The sequence below is a fragment of the Hyla sarda genome, chromosome 1, assembly GCF_029499605.1.
Source record: "Hyla sarda isolate aHylSar1 chromosome 1, aHylSar1.hap1, whole genome shotgun sequence".
Taxonomy (NCBI): Eukaryota; Metazoa; Chordata; class Amphibia; order Anura; family Hylidae; genus Hyla; species Hyla sarda.
This window is the reverse complement of record NC_079189.1, coordinates 60,269,791-60,293,741: the sequence shown is the minus strand read 5'-3', so window position 1 is coordinate 60,293,741 and position 23,951 is coordinate 60,269,791. Positions and strand designations below refer to the sequence as shown.

Sequence of the window (23,951 nt, the reverse complement as noted above, 5' to 3'; positions counted from 1 at the left end):
AAGAGACAAATGACTTGAGGTGAGCAAGCCGATCTTGATATTGATTCACATATACAATATGTCTAATTTATATTTGCATCATAAAGTTGACATGTTCTTACTTTTGGAAGACACTAGAGGGCTTCAAAGTTCAGCATCAATTTTCACATTTTTCACAAAATTTTCAAAATCGGAATTTTTCAGGGACCAGTTCAGTTTTGAAGTGGATTTGAAGGGCCTTCATATTAGAAATACCCCATAAATGACCCCATTATAAAAACTACACCCTCCAAAGTATTCAAAATGACATTCACTAAGTGTTTTAACCCTTTAGGTGTTTCACAGGAATAGCAGCAAAGTGAAGGAGAAAATTCAAAATCTTCATTTATTAAACTTGCATGTTCTTGTAGACCCAGTTTTTGAATTTTTACAAGGGGTAAAAGGAGATAAATCAGTCTAAAATGTGTAACCCAATTTCTCTCAAGTAAGGAAATATCTCATGTGTATGTCAAGTGCTCTGTGGGTGCGCTAGAGGGCTCAGAAGGGAAGGAGCTTCAATGGGATTTTGGAGAGTGAGTTTTTCTGAAATGGTTTTTGGGGGGCATGTCACATTTAGGAAGCCGCTATGGTACCAGAACAGCAAAAAAAAAAAACATGGCATACTGTTTTGGAAACTATACCCCTCAAACAACATAACAAGGGGTCCAGTGAGCATTAACACAACACAGGTATTTGAATGTGTAAATTATTATTTATTTATTTTCACTAAAATGCAGTTTTTTCCCAAATGTAACATTTTTACAATGGGTAATAGGAGAAATGCCCCCCAAAATTTGTAACCCCATCTCTTCTGAGTATGGAAATACCCTATGTGTGGATGACAAGTGCACTGCAGGCGCACTATAATGCTCAGAAGAGAAGGAGTCACATTTGGTTATGGTGCCAAAACAGCAAAATAAACCCCAGATGTAATAATATTTTGGAAAATACACCCCTCAAGGTACGTAACAAGGGGTAAAGTGAGCCTCAACACCCCACAGGTGTTTGACGACTTTTCATTAAAATCGGATGTGTAAATAAAATAAAACATTTTTTCACAAAAATGCTGCTTTTCCCCAAATTTTACATTTTTACAAGGGGTAATAGGAGAAAATGCCCCCCAAAATGTGTAACCCCATTACTTATGAGCATGTAAAATCCCTATATGTGGACATCAAGTGCTCTGCTGGTGCACTACAATACTCAGAAGAGAAGGAGCGCTATTGAGCTTTTGCTATAGAGAATTTGGTTGGAATGGAAGTTGGGGGCCATGTGTGTTTAAAAAGCCCCCATTTTGTGACCCCATTTTGGAAACTACACCCCTCACATAATTTAATAAGGGGTGCAGTGAGCATCTCCACCCCACTGGCGTTTGACAGATCTTTGGAACAGTGGGCTGTTCCACTGGACCACTGTTCCAAAAATCTGTCAGACACCTGTGGGGTGTAAGTGCTCACTGTACCCCTTATTACATTCTGTGAGGGGTTTCCAAAATGGGGTCACTTGTGGGGGTAGTCCATTGTTCTGGCACTATGAGGGCTTTGTAAACACACGTGGCCTTCAATTCTGGACAAATTTTCTATCCAAAAGCCTAATGGCACTCCTTCTCTTCTGAGCATTGTAGTTCACCAGCAGAGCACTTTACATCCACATATGGGGTATGTTCTTACTCAGAAGAAATGGGGTTACACATTTTGGGGGCTTTTTTCCTATTTTCCCTTGTAAAAATGAAAAATTTAGGGTAACAAATTAGTCAAACACCTGTGGGATGTTGAGGCTCTTTATATTTATGCATTTGTGTCAGAAACGCTGTAAAGTCAGCCACCCCTGTGCAAATCACCAATTTAGGCCTCAAATGTACATAGTGCACTCTCACATCTGAGCCTTGTTGTGCGTCCGCAGAGCATTTTCCGTCCACATATGGGGTATTTCCGTGCTCAGGAGAAATTGCGTAACAATTTTTTATTTTTTTCCTTTTATCTCTTGTGAAAATTAAAAGTATGGGGCAACACCAGCATGTTAGTGTAAATGTTTTTATATTTTTACACTAACAGGCTGGTGTAGACCCCAACTTTTCCTTTTCATAACTGGTAAAAGGAGAAAAAGCCACCAACATTTGTAACGCAATTTCTCCTGAGTACGGAAATACCCCATATGTGGCCCTAAACTGTTTCCATGAAATACGACAGGGCTCCGAAGTGAAAGAGCACCATGCACATTTGAGGACTAAATTAGAGATTGCCTAGGGGTGGACATAGGGGTATTCTACCCCAGTGATTCCCAAACAGGGTGCCTCCAGTTGTTGCTAAACTCACAGCATGCCTGGACAGTCAGTGGCTGTCCGGAATTGCTAAGAGTTGTTGTTTTGCAACAGCTGGATGCTCCGTTTTGGAAAAACTGCCGTACGATACATTTTTCATTAATATAGGGGGGCCAGTGTAAGGGGGGTGTATATGTAGTGTTTTACCCTTTATTATGTGTTAGTGTAGTGTAGTGTTTTTAGGGTACATTCACACAGGGCGGGTTTATGGTGAGTCTCCCACTAGGAGTTTGCTCTGCTGCGGCAAATTTGCCGCAGCTCAAACTTGAAGCAGGAAATTCACTGTAAACCCACCCGTGTGAATGTACCCTGTACATTCAAATGGGGGGGGGGGTGGCAACCCTCCAGCTGTTGCAAAACTACAACTCCCAGCATGCACTGACAGACCATGCATGCTGGGAGTTGTAGTTTTGCAACAGCTGGGGGCACACTGGTTGGAAAACCTTCAGTTAGGTTCTGTTACCTAACTCAGTATTCTCCAACCAGTGTGCCTCCAGCTTTTGCAAAACTACAACTCCCAGCATGTACTAATCGCCGAAGGGCATGCTGGGAGATGTAGTTATACAACAGCTGGAGGTATGCAACTACAACTCCCAGCATGGCGAGACAGCTGTTTGCTGTTTGTGCATGCTGTGAGTTGTAGTTTTGCAAGATTTAGATGGCCACTGTTTAGAAACCACCACACAGTGATCTCCAAACTGTAGCCCTCCAGCTATTGCAAAACTACAAATCCCAGAATGCCCAAACAGCAAATAGCTGTCTAAGCATGCTTGGAGTTGTAATTTTGCAATATCTGGAGGGCTACACTTTAGAGACCACTGTATAGTGGTCTCCAAACTGTAGCCCTCCAGATGTTGCTAGGCAACTCACCTGCTTCCGTAGTCTGGAGTGTCGCCGCACCAGGGAGAGGATTGCCATCTATCACCACCAGTAATGGACCGCCACCGCCGGTCACACTACAGTTCCCCCGATCTGCTATTGGGCGGTCGCTCCCTTCAGTGGGATCAGGGGTGTCTTGGACACCTCCAATCCCCCTTATTTTCCGGGTCATCGGAGACCTGTATGACCCGGAATCAACGCAGATCGCCGGTCAATTCAGATTTGTGTCGATTGTCGACATGGGGGGGTCTCAGGACCCCCCTCGGCGATGTGCCGGGATCCCTGCTGAATGATTTTAGGATTTAATTAGAGAATAAAGTGGAAAAATAAGCCACCCTAGTGTATGCAGCAACTACTGCAATCTGTTTCCATGGTTACAGACTACAAACACATCCTGTGTGCAGTCTGATCCTCCATTAGTTCCCTTTAGTTGTTTACTTTTATTCTCTAGGAAGCAGAGATGTATTCTGAAACTATGGTACCCCAATCAAAATTACTGACAGGTTCCTTACCAACCACTTACAATTTAGGTGCTTTCTTATGTGAAAGATCTTTAAGCTCTTGAGGTCCTGCAACATAATAGTTTGAATCTGCAGATGAGTCCGATCACAGCAGTTTAATCCATTGGATGCCACAGTCAATAGCGACTGCATCAACGAGACGGCTCCCCCTGTTATCCATTGGCATCCAAAGACAATTGCGGTTGTTAATGGTTGCCATGGTAGTGGGGGCCTAACAAGACCCCCAGGCCTGCCATGGCTAAATGGCTATTAGTGTGTGCTAGAGACACGGCCTAAGACAATACCTGTCAGCATAACGCTGACAGGTAATAATGCTTTGGTATTCTCAGTAGACCAGAACATTATACAAATGATTTGCAGAACGCATTGAGATGTCCCATAGAGGGACAGCTTTAAAAAGTTATTATTTTATAATTTTATAATGCACAGAAAAAAATTAAATCCACTTTTCTATAAAACGTAGTTTCATTTTGTCAAAGGTAACATCTTATTTAAGCCATATGGAGAATGCCTTAACAAAAAGTGAATAACCATTGCAGAATTTCTTCATTTATTACAGTTTTAGGGTACATTTTTGTACCCTAAAACAGTACCAATAAATACTAGTTAGCCTGAAAACACAAAGCCCTGACTGATTATGCTTCAGTCTTACGCTTATAGTAATGATACCTGTGTACCAACCTCTAGCTAAGTTCTACAGCTTAGGCTTAGTTCACACAACCTTGCATTGACCCATTCACGATCCGTTCAGTCAAAAGTACAGTCATCCCTCATCTTACAATGGCCTCAACATACAATAATTTCAACATACAATGGTATTTTCTGGACCATTTTAACTTGAAACCAGGCTAAACATACAATGTACAGACAGTCCGGATCTGTGATAACTGTCACAACTGGAGGAACTGACCAATCAGAATTGGCATTTTACTGGTAAATCACCTGTATTACTGAAGTGCATGCACTGACTGGCTGTCTGGTAGTGCCCCCTACAGTACAGGGAGGAACTACAAGTTCTGTACTACTCCTTACCTGTGCCAGGGTTAGCTGCTCCTTTGAACACCAGGTAAGGGCGGCTCCATTTGGGACACTGTGTGTACTGTATAGGACCCTAAAGAAGCTCCTGTCCTCTACATAAACCATTGTTTCCCAACCAGGGTGCCTCCAGCTGTTTGCAAAAGCTGGAGGCACCCTGGTTGGGAAACACTGACATAGACAGGGATTTACAGCTCCCAGCAGATCTTTCTTACTTTTATATGTAAGGATTTGCTTTATCTGTAATAGTTATCTACTTATTTTTCTTTACTCCTCACTTTTTCCTTTTTTTCGGGTGACATTTTGGGGCTTCAGAACCAATTATCAGGTTTCCATAGAGTTCTGGTCTCAACATACAATGGTTTCAACATACAATGGTCATCCTTGAACCAATTAATATTGTAACTTGAGAGACCACTATACCCTGAACGAGTCAGAACACAACTGACACCACCAAGTCCCAACGGATTTCATTGACTTGAATGGGATCCGGGGGGTGTCTGGTATTTTAGAGGACCAAGAGAGCTCCATTTAGCAAAGCACTCTGGCAGTGTGAACAAGCCCTTAGACTATAGCTTGCTTCTTGTTAACTAACATCTGACCTTACGTATTTATTTCTTGCTGGCATCTTTAGTTCATTTAATATTTTTTTTATAAATATTGGTTGCTTGGCACTTTATTCCCAGATGAACCGCATGTCATTGTCTGATATCTATTGTGATACCTCTATATATAGGTTCAATTTGCACATGACACTTTACGGTTAGTTTGTGTGATTTAGGTCAGACGGGGGCATTTTGTACTGCAATTATTCTTATTTTGGTAGGTGAGCCACATCGTTTCAGCCCTGGTCCGGATGAGACATATACCATGTCTCATTTGTGTGGTGTGGCCCGTTATGGGCCTTTTTAAGTGGTTTTAATTTATTTTTCTGTGTCTGTCATTATTGTTGTTTTTTCTGCTATGTCAATCATGTGCTCCTAATAAAGATTGTTATATATTTTTGCATTAATTGAATACCCTTGGTGTGCTTCCATTTGTACATTATTTCTGGGTTTGTTGTAGTGCTTCTTGTTAACTGGGCAACACAGTAGTTCTGGGGTACTGGGTTCAGATCCCACCAAGGACAACCTCCGCAAGGAGTTTGTATGTCTAAGGAGAAAAGAGGGAAGGCCTTTCTTCCAGTATGGAATAGTCCTTGAAGTCTGATAATCTGGAACTTAGATACATGTAGCAGACTAAGGAAAGCAACTTTGAAATTCCTCTGATTAAAATCAAAAAGATAACAGCTTTTATTTGTAACTTTTTTACTTGGAAAAGTTTTATGACCATCCAACAGTCATCTGTATCTTTGCATTTGGTACCTATCTGATCTTATTGATGGTGGATTAACTTGATTTTACTGTCTATGTACTATATACTGTCATATGCGGCACTCCGGCCGGACATTCCGGCCGTGAGCGCAGCTTCCCCCGTGTCCCGGCCAGTGGCGTCTCCAGCATTCATATTTAGGGGGGACACATGGGGGGCCAGTGACAAAAGTGGGGGGGGCAATTTTAATACGTGTGTGCGTGTATATATATATATATATATATATATATATATATATACATATATACACACACACAATGATTTTTTTTTCGTTTTTTGCCATAGATTTTTGGGTAAATGACTGATGTCATTATAAAGTAGAATTGGTGGCGCAAAAAATAAGCCATCATATGGATTTTTAGGTGCAAAAAATTGAAAGGGTTATGATTTTTAAAAGGTGAGGAGGAAAAAACAAAAGTGGAAAAACGCTCGGTCCTTAAGGCGTTAAAACTTTTGGACACTACCATCAACTTTGATAGCGACATCTAAAGGGTTAATGTCGGACATCAGCCTGATTGGTGATGTCTGGCATTAGCTGAGGGTTCTAGCTAATGATTTATACACCCCAGTGGGAGCAGGCACTGTGCGTACACATACGCCTTGTGTCCTTAGGGCTCATTTACACGGATGGATCCCCCGACAATGGACCCTACAGTGCTGCCTCCATCTGTGCCTGCTCATAACGGCAATCCTCCGCTACGAGCAGACACGCTTTGATGTGTATATTCGCACACATCGCGGCTGCTCTCGGCCTAGCTCAGAGAGCGGGAGGAGTGGCCATGATGTGCGCGAGTATACACATCAAAGCGTGTCTGCTCGTAGCGGAGGATCGCCATTATGAGCAGGCACAGATGGAGGCAGCACTGTAGGGTCCATTGTCGGTGGATCTGCAGCATAAGGGTGCGTTCACATGGGGGTATTTGTCAGCGGAGCCGCAGCTGCGGATCCGCTGACAAAGGCCCCTAAAGTGCTGCCCTCTTTGTGCCTGCTAATAGCGGAAATCCGCCGCTACCAGTAGACACACTGTGATGTGCGAGTCGCAATGTATCCGCACATCCCGCACATCGCGGCCGCTCCCCCGGCTCCCTGAGCTACACAGAGAGAGGCCGCGATGTGTGTGAGTACACTGCAGGGTAACTCGCACATCACAGTGTGTCTGCTGGTAGCGGCGGATTGCCACTATTAGCAGGCACAAAGAGGGTAGCACTTTAGGGGCCTTTGTCAGCGGATCCGCAGCTGCGGATCCGCTGACAAGTACGCCCGTGTGAACGCACCCTAAAATACACTGTGGATCCACCCCTGAATGAGCCCTTAGGGTATGTTCACACATACAGGATCTGCTGTATATTTTCTGCAGCTGATTTTGCTACCTATTGAAGCTAATGGGTTGCAAAATCAGCTGCAGAAAATATGCAGCAAAAATATGCAGCAGATCCTGTACATGTACTTAAGGGGTTCATGATAAACTAGCAGTGTGTTCACATGTTGTCCTTCCAGAGGGGTCACTTTCCCTCCTCCAGTGTCCACAGGTCTCCAACAGGTCACATTACCAGAACAATTTATGGAAAAATCGCGGCAAAAATTGCGCTGTTTTACCGCGATTTACGAAAAATCGCGGTAAAAGCGTGCAATTTTTGCCGCGATTTTTCCCAAAAATTGTTGTGATAATGTGACCTGTTGGTGACCTGTGGACACTAGAGGAGGGAAAGTGACCCCTCTGGACTGCTATCATATACATTACTCAGCCCCGGGTTATACTGCTGATCAGGGGGAGAGAGGGAGGACACGGGACATCACTCACCTCACATGAAGCAGCCGCTCTGCTGTGTGACCTGTCAGCTCTCGGCCTGTCCTCTCCTGTGCTGGGGGCGGAGCCATCAATGTATCGGGACATCCCTATTTATTTTAAATTGGGGGGCCAAAGGGGGGGCACGGCCTGATCTAGGGGGGGCCATGGCCCCCTCTGGCCCCCCCCTAGCGACGCCACTGGTCCCGGCACTCGGCGGGGCTGGGATTCGCATAGCGGGACGCGCCCGCATGCGAGTCCCAGCCCGTCACTCACCTCCGTCACCGGCCTCTGTCCTTCAGTTCCGACGCGCATGCCCCTGTCCTCTAGCGCGCGCGTCGGAGCTGTGAAATTTAAAGGGCCAGTGCGCCCGTAATTAACATTATCACCTGAACCTTTTTTAATAAATTCTAGCTCCTCCTTAGCACCCCTGCCGGATCTTTGTTTGCCTAGCGCCTTAGAGAAAGCAGTTCCAGTGTTCCCTTGCCGTGTACCAGACCTTTGCATTCCGTGACCCGACCGTGTTTCTGCCGCCAGCCTATTGACCTTCTGCTTTACTACTGACTACACTCCTGTGCCGCCTGCCCTGACCTCGAGCCTGCCTGACCACTTCCTGCCTTTTCCTTTGGTACCACGCTTCACCTCAGCCACCTGTGTGGTTGTCACGATGCCGGCTGGCAGGAGGTGGATCCTCTGTGCCAGAGAGGGATAGCGAGGACCGTGCTAGTGGACCGGTTCTAAGACACTACAGGTTTTCACCAGAGCCCGCCGCAAAGCGGGATGGTCTTGCTGCGGCGGTAGTGACCAGGTCGTATCCACTAGCAACGGCTCACCTCTCTGGCTGCTGAAGATAGGCGAGGTACAAGGGAGTAGGCAGAAGCAAAGTCGGACGTAGCAGAAGGTCGGGGGCAGGCGGCAAGGTTCGTAGTCAGGGGAGATAACAGAAGGTCTGGTACACAGGGTATAAACACACAAAAACGCTTTCACTAGGCTCAAGGCAACAAGATCCGGCAAGGGAGTGCAAGGGAGGAGACTAGATATAAGCAGGGAACAGGTGGGAACCAATTAAGCTAATTGGGCCAGGCACCAATCATTGGTGCACTGGCCCTTTAAGTCTCAGGGAGCTGGCGCGCGCGCGCCCTAGAGAGCGGAGCCGCGCGCGCCAGCACATGACCGCAGGAGACGGGAACGGGTAAGTGACCTGGGATGCGATTCGCGAGCGGGCGCGTCCCGCTGTGCGAATCGCATCCCCAACGGCCATGAGAGAGCAGCGCTCCCGGTCAGCGGGACTGACCGGGGAGCTGCAGGGAAAGAGACGCCGTGAGCGCTCCGGGGAGGAGCGGGGACCCGGAGCGCTAGGCGTAACAGTACCCCCCCCCCTTAGGTCTCCCCTTCTCTTTATCGGGTAACTGCCTCCCCTGGGATGAGGACACCGGGAAAGGATGGAGGGATTCCTCAACGGCAGGCAGAACCGCAGGAGTAGGAATGGGGAGAGAGGGCAGAGGGCGGGACCTGGCACGGGGCAGTGTGACACCAGGACGAGGGCCATGAGGGGACACAGAAGCTTGCCTGATGGAACTGGGAGGGGGGGAGGGGCATTTCCTGTGGCAGGCAGAGTCCTTAATGACCTTAGGGGGACCAGATACAGGAGGAACCACAGAGTTACGGCAAGGGTTACTGGGAACCGGTTTTAGACAGTTCTTGGAACAAGAGGACCCCCAACTCTTGATCTCCCCAGTGGACCAATCCAGGGTTGGGGAATGAAGTTGAAGCCAGGGAAGTCCAAGGAGAATTTCCGAGGTGCAATTGGGGAGGACCAAAAGTTCAATCCTCTCGTGGTGAGATCCGATGCTCATAAGAAGGGGCTCCGTGCGGAAACGTATGGTACAGTCCAACCTGGCTCCGTTGACCGCGGAAATGTGGAGTGGCTTGACAAGACGGGTCACCGGAATACGGAATTTATTCACAAAGGAGTCCCGAATAAAATTCCCAGAAGCTCCAGAGTCCAGGCAGGCCACGGCTGAGAGGGGAGAGCTGGCTGAAGTGGAAATCCGAACAGGTACCGTGAGACGTGGAGAAGCCGACTTGGCATCAAGAGACGCCACACCCACGAGAGCTGAGTGCGAGCGTGCGTTTCCCAGACGTGGAGGACGGATTGGGCAATCCACCAGAAAATGTTCAGTACTGGCACAGTACAAACAAAGATTCTCTTCCTTACGGCGATTCCTCTCTTCCAGGGTCAGGCGAGACCGATCCACTTGCATGGCCTCCTCGGCGGGAGGCCTAGGCGCAGATTGCAGTGGAGACTGTGGGAGAGGTGGCCAGAGATCTAAGTCTTTTTCCTGGCGGAGCTCTTGATGCCTCTCAGAAAAACGCATGTCAATGCGAGTGGCTAGATGAATGAGTTCATGCAGGCTAGCAGGAGTCTCTCGTGCGGCCAGAACATCTTTAATGTTGCTGGATAGGCCTTTTTTAAAGGTCGCGCAGAGAGCCTCATTATTCCAGGAAAGTTCAGAAGCAAGAGTACGGAATTGTATGGCGTACTCGCCAACAGAGGAATTACCCTGGACCAGGTTCAGCAGGGCAGTCTCAGCAGAAGAGGCTCGGGCAGGTTCCTCAAAGACACTTCGAATTTCCGAGAAGAAGGAGTGTACAGAGGCAGTGACGGGGTCATCGCGGTCCCAGAGCGGTGTGGCCCATGAGAGGGCTTTTCCAGACAGAAGGCTGACTACGAAAGCCACCTTAGACCTTTCAGTAGGAAACTGATCCAACATCATCTCTAAGTGCAAGGAACATTGCGAAAGAAAGCCACGGCAAAACTTAGAGTCCCCATTAAATTTGTCCGGCAAGGACAGGCGGAGGCTAGGAGCGGCCACTCGCCGCGGAAGGGGTGCTGGAGCTGGCGGAGGAGATGATTGTTGCTGCTGTAGCTGCGACTGTACTTGCTGTAGTTGTGACTGGAGTTGCTGTGTCATGGTAGTCAAGTACGACAGCTGGTGATCTTGTTGCGCTATCTGTTGCGACTGCTGGGCGATCTGACGAGCTTGCTGGGCGACCAGCGTAGGGAGGTCAGCGACCCCTGGCAGAGGAACTTCAGCGGGATCCATGGCCGGATCTACTGTCACGATGCCGGCTGGCAGGAGGTGGATCCTCTGTGCCAGAGAGGGATAGCGAGGACCGTGCTAGTGGACCGGTTCTAAGACACTACAGGTTTTCACCAGAGCCCGCCGCAAAGCGGGATGGTCTTGCTGCGGCGGTAGTGACCAGGTCGTATCCACTAGCAACGGCTCACCTCTCTGGCTGCTGAAGATAGGCGAGGTACAAGGGAGTAGGCAGAAGCAAAGTCGGACGTAGCAGAAGGTCGGGGGCAGGCGGCAAGGTTCGTAGTCAGGGGAGATAACAGAAGGTCTGGTACACAGGGTATAAACACACAAAAACGCTTTCACTAGGCTCAAGGCAACAAGATCCGGCAAGGGAGTGCAAGGGAGGAGACTAGATATAAGCAGGGAACAGGTGGGAACCAATTAAGCTAATTGGGCCAGGCACCAATCATTGGTGCACTGGCCCTTTAAGTCTCAGGGAGCTGGCGCGCGCGCGCCCTAGAGAGCGGAGCCGCGCGCGCCAGCACATGACCGCAGGAGACGGGAACGGGTAAGTGACCTGGGATGCGATTCGCGAGCGGGCGCGTCCCGCTGTGCGAATCGCATCCCCAACGGCCATGAGAGAGCAGCGCTCCCGGTCAGCGGGACTGACCGGGGAGCTGCAGGGAAAGAGACGCCGTGAGCGCTCCGGGGAGGAGCGGGGACCCGGAGCGCTAGGCGTAACAGTGGTCGAGTCATGCCAGGGGTAGCGACCTGGGTATCGCCTGCCGCAGCAAGTCCAACCCTCTTTGCGGCGGGCTCTGGTGAAAATCAGCGGCACCTTAGACTCCCTGGCACGGCCCACGTCATCTGCCACACAGGTTCAGTGGATCCACTACATCACCCGCTCCAGACTACCATGGAACTACGGATCTACTACTCCCTGGGTACCTGCCATCCACTGTGAGTCTTACATATACTCATGGCTATGATGACTGTTAATAAAATTAAATCTCTCAATATTATAACTTACGTAAAGTTATGTTCACAAAGCCAAGTGACGTCAATCTACCCATGTGTTCTTCCAGCTGGTGGTCAGACTCTGTCGCTACCGCACTGGCCCAAAGGAGTAAATTTGTATATACAGAATGGATGAGGCCAAACCTGAGAACAAAAAAAGAGAAGAACAATGATAACTAAGAATGGAGCAAAGATGCTGTACACCTGGAGGCAGATGAATTAAGTCATTGTATACCATTTATAGAACATTCATATTTTGCACGCAACATGGAACAATGTCCACTCTACTGTAAATTGTAAGAATTTTTAACAATATAAGTGCACATGGACGCAGACTAAGCAGGACATGAAACTCTACCATTAATTCATATTTTCAAATGTGTAGCGCTGCTCTTCTCTGCATAATCTTAAGTATCTGACATCCGGGTGTAAAGTTTTTATTATTATACATAGATCTTTTAGGAGAGATTTACAAGGTGGAAATTCTGTGTGGAATTCCGCAGAAGAATTCTGACGAAAATTCAGTCAAAATGTATTTTTCGTTGACTTTAATGGGATTCTGCTGTCCCATTGACACAGTGGAATTTCTACGACAGCAACTCCACATTCCACATTTTGCTAAATTTAAAGACCTGTCTTTAATTTTGCATGATTTCTTGGTGGAATCACATTGAAGTCTATGGGCTTTAAAGGGGTATTCCAGGAAAAAAAACTTTTTTTTTTAATATCAACTGGCTCCAGAAAGTTAAACAGATTTGTAACTTACTTCTATTAAAAAATCTGAATCCTTCCAGTACTTATCAGCTGCTGAAGTTGAGTTGTTCTTTTCTGTCTAACTGCTCTCTGATGACACCTGTCTCGGGAGCTGTGCAGAGTAGGAGCGAATCCTTATAGCAAACATCTTATGATACGGTCAGTTCCTGAGACAGACAGAGGTGTCAGCAGAGAGCACTGTTGTCAGACAGAAAAGAACAACTCAACTTCAGCAGCTGATAACTATTGGAAGGATTGATATTTTTTTTATAGAAGTAATTAACAAATCTGTTAAACTTTCTGGAGCCAGTTGATCTAAAAAAAAATATATAAAAAAAAAACATTTCCTGGAATAACCCTTTACATTTCAGCAGAATTCAGTGATTTGAGAACACAGAATTCTGGCAAAATTCTGCCACAATTCTGCAATCCCATTCAGCTGCTTTGCTGAGTGGAATTTGTGAGTAGTTGCGGAATTCCTCCCTGTGACCCTACTCAATAACTGGTAAAATTTGAACAAACACAATCAAACATAACAATAAATTACTTGTATGTCCTGTAAAGCAAGGCTGTTATATTGCAGTGTGTGAGATCCATCTAAAATGCCATTATATTATAATAGTGTTTTTATTATATTTTATTTAGTTTTTTATGTACTGTTTTATAGTATTGGTTCCCCAACATAGCTGTAGGTGAGGCCAGTGCTGGATATGCATCATTTAATCTACTGAATTGTCTGAATGTAGGTATTGCCCAAGCTAGGTTAAATGAAATAAATGTGAGCAAGGCACCAAGACCAGATAGGTTACACCCATTAGAAAAACATGGTTCCTTTATTTCTAAACTTGTTTTCAGAATAATTAGAGTCTCTAGTGACTGGCATAGTGCCAATATACTGGCGCAAGGCAATGATGCCAGACTCCAAAAAGGGCTGTAGATCTTACCCCGGTAATTATAACCCAGTAATCTTAAGGGTGCGTTCACACTGAGTAAATGAAGAGTATTTCACACTGAAAAATTTACAGTGCGGAAAAAAAAATAATAATTGTGCGCAATTTGCGTGGAATTGCGCACGGAATTGCGCGCGGACATGGGGGAGAAAGAAGTGAATGGTTTTTCAGCCATTTCCGCCCAAATTGCCCGCGAATTGCGCGTGAATTCCATGCGAAAACGATGTCGGGCGGAATTTTTTTTTACCTTTGACTTCAATTGATCTCTGCTAGCGAATTCCGCTTGAAGAATGAACACGCTCTTTCTTCAAGCGGAACGGAATTCAGCGTCAGGATTCTGCTAGCAGAATTTCCACAGTGTGAACAGGACAGCAGAAATAACATTAAAGTCAATGGCAGGGGAGATGTGCATTAATATGGAGCGGAGAATTCAAGAGTAAATTCAAGAGTAAATTCCTCTTGAATTACTCCGTGTGAACGCACCCTCATGCCCATTGTGTGAAAACTATAGTAAAATATGAATATGTGTCATAAAATAGTATCACAAATGATAGAAAGAATGGTTTAACTAAAGAGACAGTAAGTTGTCAAACGAATCTAATTTGTTTTTATGAAAGGGTAAGTAGAAACCAGTGTTTTTTGGACCTTGCAAAAGCATTTGACACTGTCCCGCATAGACACCTAAATAAAAGGGGTTCTCCGCTCCCCTGCCTTCCGGAGCTCCTCTCGCAGCGTCCGGAAGTTTATTATTCCGAACTTTGTGTGCGGGCTTCCGTGTTTGAGGACGCCCCCTCGTGACATCACACCCGCCCCCTCATGACGTCACACCCGCCCCTTCAACAAAAGTCTGTGGGAAGGGGGTGCAACCGCTGTCACGCCCCCTTCCCATAGACTTTCGTTGAGGGGGTGGGCGTGATGTCACGAGGGGGCGGCCTCGAACACGGAAGCCCGCACACAGCGTTCAGAGTAATAAACTTCTGGACGCTGCGAGTGGAGCTCCGGAAGGAAGGGCAGCGGAGAACCCCTTTAAGGTCTTTAGATTTATAAAAGAGATTGTATATACAGAAGGAGAATGGAGGTTAAACCTCTTCTTTCACAAGACTTGTACTTCCACAGGCGGTGCCTATGATGTTCCGGTAGAAAACTGAAAACGTTAGGATGTACAGTTACCGCACTATAAGCATTCATATGGTCTGCAGAGCGACTGCAGAGCTTGTATTTACAGCTATATGGTCTCTGTATGGGGGAGGAATATTGGTCTGTTTATGCTGTGTTGTATTCAGTGATAGTATGGATGTATAAGTCAGACATGTGTTAGTCTTATGCAGCCATGGTGTAGTAGTATGACACAACAGCCGTCAAGGCCCCTCCCATAGACATGAATGGAAGGGGCGTGATGTTATGAACACGGCCTCCCGTAGCCAGCATTCATAACATAAATGTGCTGGGGTGCTGGGCCAGAGATTTGGGGGGGGGGTCGTGTTTTGGGGACAATCTCTGTATCTTGGGGCTAAGATGTCAAGGGGAAGAGTACCCCTTTATGTTTAGGCCTCTGATACACATGCTGCAGTAGCCTCCTCATTCGTGTGTGTGAGCAGATTCTCATTGGTAGAAAATTCTGCAACAAACTTGTTGTGTGCGACCTTATTGGAAACGTGGACATGTCATAATTAAAGAGTTTTGCTCAGACATATTGTAAGTCTATGGTCTTAAACAGTACCCTATACCCTTCATCTCTGACAGTGGAACCAAGCTGATCCCAATGGGGCATAACATTCTGTACATTCTTGTACATTTAAACCATGTTCAATTTCATATCCTGCATTTTTAGTAAAAGTCTGTAGTATGCAAAAATATTTATTGGAATAACAAACATTTGGGTTGGTCCTAAAACCATCATCTCACTGTTTCGTACATTTACAATAAACTCTACCAGCTGTTCATAGCACAGAATGTTATGCATTGGACTGCTTTATTTTTCACATTACTCTGTAGAGCACCTTGTATCCCATTACAGTTACATTGTCTGGGTCATTTCAGTAAACAGGTCCGGGTTTATTATGAGAAAGGCTCATGTTTCGTTTTTCTTTCCTATCCCTATTCTTGGTTCATGGAAAGGGAGATTTCACAACATGCAACCATTCAAGGAACCTACAATTTGAGATTAAAAGCAATGACTGTACTTATCGGGTAGAAGCACAGTTACTTCTACAGACAATGGCTGTATTATGACATCCCAGAACATAAACACAAGTCTGACACAAAAGAAGTGTTCAAAGTAATGTGGAGAGGTTGTTGACTAGTTGTGTCACGATATGGAATAGACTGAGACATGCAGCTACTCCAATGCGTTATTTCAGCAGCATACTGCGGATACTTCAGTTTACCATTTCCCTTTTCTCTAAACAAGAATAGAAGGCCCATTGGAGTTCTTCACCTTCTTCTCTTATCTATAAGGCAAATTCATGGCCACAGGTATGGCCTAGGTGCTTTCCTCCTGCGATAAGTTACGGTAATTGGTGCCAAATTCTCTGTTACTCTACTGTAGTTATATACCATAAAAGAAAAGCAGAGCTTCTCATGGGGTAGTGCATCAATATGGTGTTGGTAATGATGCACAGGGTGCTAAAGTAATCCACTCACCTTTTACTGTTGTGTAAAAGACACAGCAGCTTGCTCGCCTGTGCTGCGTTTAGTGGTGCAGCCACCCGATGGTCGGACTAAGGATATTCCCCAGGAGTATTGTGCACAAATATTCGTAATGCAAATTTGTATTGTGAATATCGGCACTTCTCGATTTTGCGAATATTTAGAATATAGTGATATAGAGTCGTTATGGCGAATATTCGTTGTTGTTGTTTTTCACAGTACACATCACAATGATGTGTACCTGTGTAAAAAAATAAATAAAAAATAAATAAAAAATGATCATCCCTCCCTGCTTCCAGCTTGTAGTCCAAAGAAGGCTCCAATATTATTTACTGTGTGAATCGGTGTGAAGCGTGAATATTTTGTATATGCGAATATTCGGGAATATCGGCACTTCCAAAGGACACTGATCCCTCCCTTCTTTTAGCTTGTGGGCCAATGGGAAGGATGCAAATACAGTTGTAAGAGGTTAGCAACATCCCTAGCAACCCATAGGAAAGTGGCCCACAGTTACTTAAAACATATAATCGCGCATGCGCACTATATGAATTTAATTACAAATTTTGCATTGAAAAAAAGTGAACGAATATGTGAAATTCGCAAACATAGGATGAATATCCATCCATATATTCGCGAAACATTGCGAATTCGAATATGGCCTATGCCGCTCATCACTATTCCCCAGCCGAAGATTGCAAAGGCTTGAAAGATTCTCCGTTAAGTTGGAGATGAAAAATACCAGGGCAATTGGCGCAACCACTTCAAAAATGCATCAAATGTATTAAAACAGACATGTTTCAGGACCTTGAGCCCCTTTCTCAATGTGAACAAGGCAGGTAGACAGATAATAATGAAGTCCATCAATTTATTGGAGGATCGGCACCTCCTGTTGTGACTGGGTCCGGTCCGGCACATAAATATAACATAAATAAAAGTAATAATAAATACTTTATACATATATAGAAATGGTAAAACTAAGTACACATAAGAGATGAGTGGTAAATGTCTCCCTAAGTTGGAATTGTAATAGAATAGAATAGAATAGGCTTTCTTAATAAACCTGAAGTATTTTAATACACTTAGACGCCCTATTGATGCATCTTTAAAGCGGTTGTGCCGACCCAGTATTTTTAATCTCCAACTTAACAGAGCACCTTTCAAGCTGTTACTCTACTGAAAAGATCTCTAAAAACTTCTTCCTGCCTCATACATTGATGTTACCCTTATATTATCTAATGTAGCAGTTGCAGTGAACAAGGAGCCAGCCGCCTCACCTCAATACTAGCTTCACTGTGACTTTCTGTAATGTCCAGTGCAGTTCCCCAAAGCTTCCATTGTTATGGATAATAGATATAAAATGAAGATCATTCTTCTAAAATGGAGGTTACATCCTGTATCACGCCCTGACCATCTCCTTTGGCACAAAGAAAATTTGATGCAATGCTTACGTAAAGTAGTCTGCTAACCAATTAACCAAATAACTTTTTGACCTAATGAGAGAGTCAGCCTGTTTTCCCCGTGCACGTATTATCTAATTTGGCTCAGGATATCAACCTAGAGCGGTCACTTGGAACGTATCCAAAACACCATCAATGACAATTCCTAAATCAATGGCTTCCACTTCAACTTCCACTAGCATGTTTATTGACATGAGTGACTGGGATTTGTTAGCTTATATAGCTTTGAAAAACATTTAGTTTTTTAATTTTAGCTCCTTACTTATTTCTGCTAACTTTTTTGCTTATACAGCCTCTGCAACTGTATGAAGTCTATTTCTCTCTGTACTTGTTGTCCATGACCTATATGATTTGCCCCAGCAGACTGCCTAGTATCTGCTCTTCCCTATTTTTCCAGCCTTTGTGTTCTGTCCTTCCTCTCTCCCTTGTCTAATATCTGAGCTTCTGTACAACAAAGCAGAAAGTCCATCTGATCGATTTATCAGGTCTTTCTCAGAGTAGCAGCCAAAACGTAGAAAATGTCTAATTAAAAACATTTATAAATTTGCTTCATTTTGTAGTCAGGAAAAAAGTCAACAATAAAACAATCAGTATTAAGGTGTCCTTAGCCTTTAAAGGCCACCAACAATTCAGAGATGAGCGCCACGAAGACGATTGATCCCTAATGTCCATGTCTTGTAATATGTTGCCACCATCGCTACTGTACAAAATGAGTAAAGCCGAATACCGGTGGAATAGCTGATGGAATATCAGCGGGCCCAACACCCAATCACAAAGCTCTCCAGATTGACCTCTCCTTCTAGAAGTCTTAATGCAGGGGTCCTGAAACCATAGTTTGTGAGCCACATGTGGCCTACTTTCGCCTGCTGTGTGGATTGCAGGCTGTCTTCTAGACTGGAACATTTCTGAAGGTCTAGCAGGCAGATCACACACTGCTTATGTTGTATCAGGGCCCTTTCTATATATGGCAACGTATATACTTTTGCAATGGTGTATTTTTCAAACCAGAATCAAGCCAGACAAGGAATGCTTTATTTGACTGAAGGGATTATAACCTTTGTAGGTACTTTAACCTAGCATTAGACTTAGTGTTGATCCCTATGCCCAACTATATAGGCATAAACCTCCTCAGCACACTCTCAAAAACCGTACAGATTAAATATATTCAAATTTCTCCAACATATTTTTCATATTTTTATCTCATATCAGATAGATAGTGTCATGACCGACTGGGGGACAGGGAGAGTGAGCCCTTAACTGACCCTAAAACATCTATCCTTGCCTACTTACCCATCCATCCTAAACGATGGATCGACAACTGGGCGCCAAAGTGCAGTGTCGTAAAAACACACAATATACATAGTCAGTCACGGGCCAGAAACGGAAAACTACTAGACAACCAGATATACCAAACAGGATACAAATACTAACAGGGCAGAATATAAACAGGCAAACTGATAAGGAAACATAGACACTGTTCACACTGGGACATAGAACAAACAAGCTCGACAGCCCACTCCACAAAAGGAGTAGCCATTAATAATAAAGCTAAATAGGCTACTGGCCAGCGGAAACACTCCACCGTGTGGACAAAATGCTGACCCAGTAGGAAATGGAAATATAATACATGAAACACTAGACTAGAACCGGAGGAGTCTGAATAGACTCCAGAATACCAAACAGGAATATAACATACAGAGCACAGGGTACAAGCAAGACTCAGACACAGTGTGAACACAGACAGAGTAGAACGAACAAACATAATCCTAAAACCGACTAATGTAACACAAACTAAAGTACAATGATCATACTATATAACCATGGCTACAAACCCAGATAAAATGACAAGATAAATGCAAGGTAAATGCTCAAGCAGACATAGTCAGATTATTGCACAAACAGACATAGCGGCATTAAACTAAATAACCAGCACCAGAATGCAGGAGAACTCTGGTTAAATAACCACACCAGAGTTTTCATTCGTTCAGAGCATTAACCATTTCCTATCCAGGTAAAATAGCAAACTGCTCTGAACAAACTAGTGTATGAATACACACATAAACAGAAAAATACAAAAACAAATAAATGGACATTACAGATAGCTAGACAGGGTCCATCCATGAAAATCCTTGGCTATTTTCAGTAATTTGGATTTGAGAACTACAGAGCTACATGGATTGCAGGATAGAACTTACCAGGAAAGGTTAAAAGACCTTAACATGTATAGCTTGGAAGAAAGAAGAGACAGAGGGGATATAATAGAGACTTTTAAATACATAAAGGGAATCAACACAGTAAAGGAAGAGAGCATATTTAAAAGAAGAAAAACTACCACAAGAGAACATAGTTTTGAATTAGAGGGGCAAAGGTTTATGCAGTAATATCAGGAAGTATTACTTTACTGAGAGAGTAGTGGATGAATGGAATAGCCTTCTTGCAGAAGTGGTCGCTGCAAATACAGTGAAGGAGTTTAAACATGCATGGGATAAGCATAAGGCTATCCTTCATATAAGATAGGGCCAGGGACTATTCATAGTATTCAGATCATTGGGCAGACTAGATGAGCCAAATGGTTCTTATCTGCCGACACATTCTATGTTTCTATGTTTCTAGAAATTCCTGCACACCCATCTGCAGGAGTCATTATTACGTGTACGCGTTAGAACACTTCATGTTTCCTAAAATTCAGCTAAGCTGCTAACAAACACTATTTCAAGGGGCAGTGACCAAACCTTCCTTTTTTCTAACGCCTAGGCTACATTTTCTAAAGCTTTATTCAAGTATATCTCTGGAATTGAGAAAGGAGTTCAGTAAAGTTTACAAGTTGTTTTACACAATCCTAGGGTCAGAATTCTCATTTCTGTTCTTTGGATGCGTGAACAGCTTTATTTATAAAAAGGATATTTGTGGGGGTCCTCAAAGGAACATTCGGTTAAAACCACTTTGCCACATGACACATACATCAGCCAGATATGTAGGTAGGTAACTAGCCAGGTAGTTTGTTAATGAGCCAGGTGGTAAGGCAGCCAGGTATTCGGGCAAGGTAGTAAGGCAACCAGGTATGTGGGCCAGGTGGTTAGGCAGCCAGGTATGTGGACCAGGTAGTTAGGTAGCCAGGTATGTGGGCCAGTCGCATAGGCAGCCAGGTATGTGGGCCAGGTGCTAAAGCAGCCAGGTATGTGGGCCAGGTGGTATGTAGGCCAGATGCTTAGGCAGCCAGGTATGTAGGCCAGGTGGTTAAGCAGCAGGTATGTGGGCCAGGTGCTTAGGCAGCCAGGTATGTGGGCCAGGAGCTTAGGCAGCTAGGCATGTGGGCCAGGTGGTTAAGCAGCCAGATATGTGGACCAGGTGGTTAAGCAGCCAGGTATGTGGGCTAAGGTCTTAGGCAGCCAGGTATGTGGGCCAGGTGCTTAGACAGCCATATGTGGGTAAGGTGCTTAGGCATCCAGGTATCTGGGCCGGGGGCTTAGACAGCCAGCTATGTGGGCCAGGTACTTAGGCAGCCAGGTATGTGGGCCAGGTGGTAAGGCAGCCAGATATGTGTGCCAGGTGGTTAGGCAGCTAGGTATGTGGGCCTGGTGCTTAGGCAGCCAGGTATTTAGGTCAGGTGCTTAGGCAGCCGGGTATGTGGGCCAGAGGCTTAGCCAGCCAGGTATGTGGGCCAGGTGGCAAGGCAGCCAGGTATGTGAGCCAGGTGCTTAGGCAGATAGGTATGTGGGCCAGGTGGTTAAGCAGCCAGATATGTGGACCAGGTGGTTAAGCAGCCAGGTATGTGGGCTAAGGTCTTAGGCAGCCAGGTATGTGGGCCAGGTGCTTAGACAGCCATATGTGGGTAAGGTGCTTAGGCATCCAGGTATCTGGGCCGGGGGCTTAGACAGCCAGCTATGTGGGCCAGGTACTTAGGCAGCCAGGTATGTGGGCCAGGTGGTAAGGCAGCCAGATATGTGTGCCAGGTGGTTAGGCAGCTAGGTATGTGGGCCTGGTGCTTAGGCAGCCAGGTATTTAGGTCAGGTGCTTAGGCAGCCGGGTATGTGGTCCAGAGGCTTAGCCAGCCAGGTATGTGGGCCAGGTGGCAAGGCAGCCAGGTATGTGAGCCAGGTGCTTAGGCAGATAGGTATGTGGGCCAGGTGGTTAGGCAGCCAGATATGTGGGGGCCAGGTGCTTAGGCAGCAAGGTATGTGGGCCAGGTGGTTAGTCATCCAGGTATGTGGGCCAGGTGCTTAGGCAGCCAGATATGTGGGCCTGGTGGTTAGGCAACTAGGTATGTGGGCCTAGTGGTTAGGCAACCAGGTATGTGTATCAGGTGGTTAGGCAGCAGGTATGTGGGTCAGGTGCTTAGGCATCCAGGTATGTGGGTTGGTGTATTCCACAGAGTAGAGGCGGATCTACAAAATTTGTACCAGGAAAAAACTACTTATAAAAAACACAATCTTACGGTCCTTCAAAGAAAAGCCTTAAAAGAGTTATCTGATAATGAATCTTTAATAATCCGACAGTCGGATGAAGGAGGATCTGTGGCAGTTATGGATATAATGTTATACAAGCAACTAATACTACAAATGCTGGAAGACACAAGGACATATCGTAAACTAAATGAGGACCCCACCAATACAATCAGAATCAAACTCAAGAAAATATTACAGGATGGGGTAGCGCTGTCAATTATCACAGAGAAACAAGCAGACTATATGTCACCTCCGCACGTAAAATGTCCCATAATAAGGCAGTTATCAATGTGGACATATTAGATGTAAAATATGTAAATATATGTCCAATAGTTCCAACTTCTCATCCTGTGTCAACAATAAAACATATGGCATAAAGAGTTTTATCAATTGTCAAACCCATCATGTGATTTACAGCTTGGTGTGCAAAACATGCAATTTACAGTACATGTACTAGTCGTAAATAAAAAATTTGCATTCAGGAACACCTCAATTTACCTGATAACCAAAGAGTCGGTAATCGATCCATGTCAGGGCTTTCTAAACATCTTCTTGAAAAACATGCAGGTGTCGTTCCTGATATTGAGCTTACTGGCTTAGAAAGGGTGCGTCCACCCCGGAGAGGTGGTGACTGGAATAGGACACTATTCAGACGGGAAGCGTTTTGGATTTTATGCCTTGATACACGCTTCCCAGCTGGTCTCAATTATAGGCATGATCTTAGCTATATATATTGAGTATAATTTATATAGTTTGTATACTTATATTATATATATATTTTGTACATTTACTCTTTTTCTCTTTATTTAGTTAGAGTATATCTGGTTCTTTAGTTGATTTTCAAAGTATGCTCACACCTGAATAGTCACCTCCCCTCTGAATGGGGCTGGGCGTGCCCTGGCTTTCTCCATAGAACAGGTCATTTGTAATCCAGGTATAAAAGGTGCAATATGTATTATAATAGTTATCTCCATGACTAAGACTTGTTAAGTCGAAACGCGTTGGAGGTGTTTCCTTCTGTGCATATGTACTTTTAATCCATTTTTGTGTTTTGGATTTTAATATGGATCAATAAAATATATTTTTTACTTATATGAGAGCCGGACTTTTTCACCTTACCTTTTTCTGATGAGGGCCAGATGCTTAGGAAGCCAGGTATGTGGGCCAGGGGCTTAGGCACCCAGGTATGTGGGCCAGGTGCTTAGGCAGCCAGGTATGTTAGCCAGGTGCTTAGGCAGCCAGGTATGTGGGCCAGGTGGTTAGGCAGCCAGATATGTGTGCCAGGTGGTTAGCAGCCAGGTATGTGGACAAAGTGGTTAGGCAGCCAGGTATTTGGGCCAGGTGTTAAGGCAGCTAGGTACGTGGGCCAGGTGGGTACGCAACCAGGTATGTGGGTCAGGTGATTAGGTAGCAGGTATGTGGGTCTGGTGCTTAGGCATCCAGGTATGTGGGCCAGGTGGCAAGGCAGCCAGGTATGTGGGCTGGGTGGTAAGGCAGCCAGGTATATAAGCCAAGTGGTTAGGCAGCCAGGTATGAGGGCCAGATGCTTAGGAAGCCAGGTATGTGGGCCAGGTGCTTAGGCACCCAGGTATGTGGGCCAGGTGCTTAGGCAGCCAGGTATGTGAGCCAGGTGCTAAGGCATCCAGGTATGTGGGCCAGGTGCTTAG

General features: G+C 45.1%; 1 protein-coding gene across 1 annotated transcript in view; it reads right to left on the bottom strand.

Annotated features, from left to right (window-relative positions):
- Nucleotides 1-23,951, bottom strand: part of LOC130296478 (proton channel OTOP1-like) — a 73,848-nt gene that overhangs the window by 4,458 nt on the left and 45,439 nt on the right. Inside the window, exon 4 of the mRNA XM_056548460.1 lies at nucleotides 12,044-12,174. Coding sequence (XP_056404435.1) covers nucleotides 12,044-12,174 — 131 coding nt within the window. The remainder of the gene's footprint in view (nucleotides 1-12,043; nucleotides 12,175-23,951) is intronic.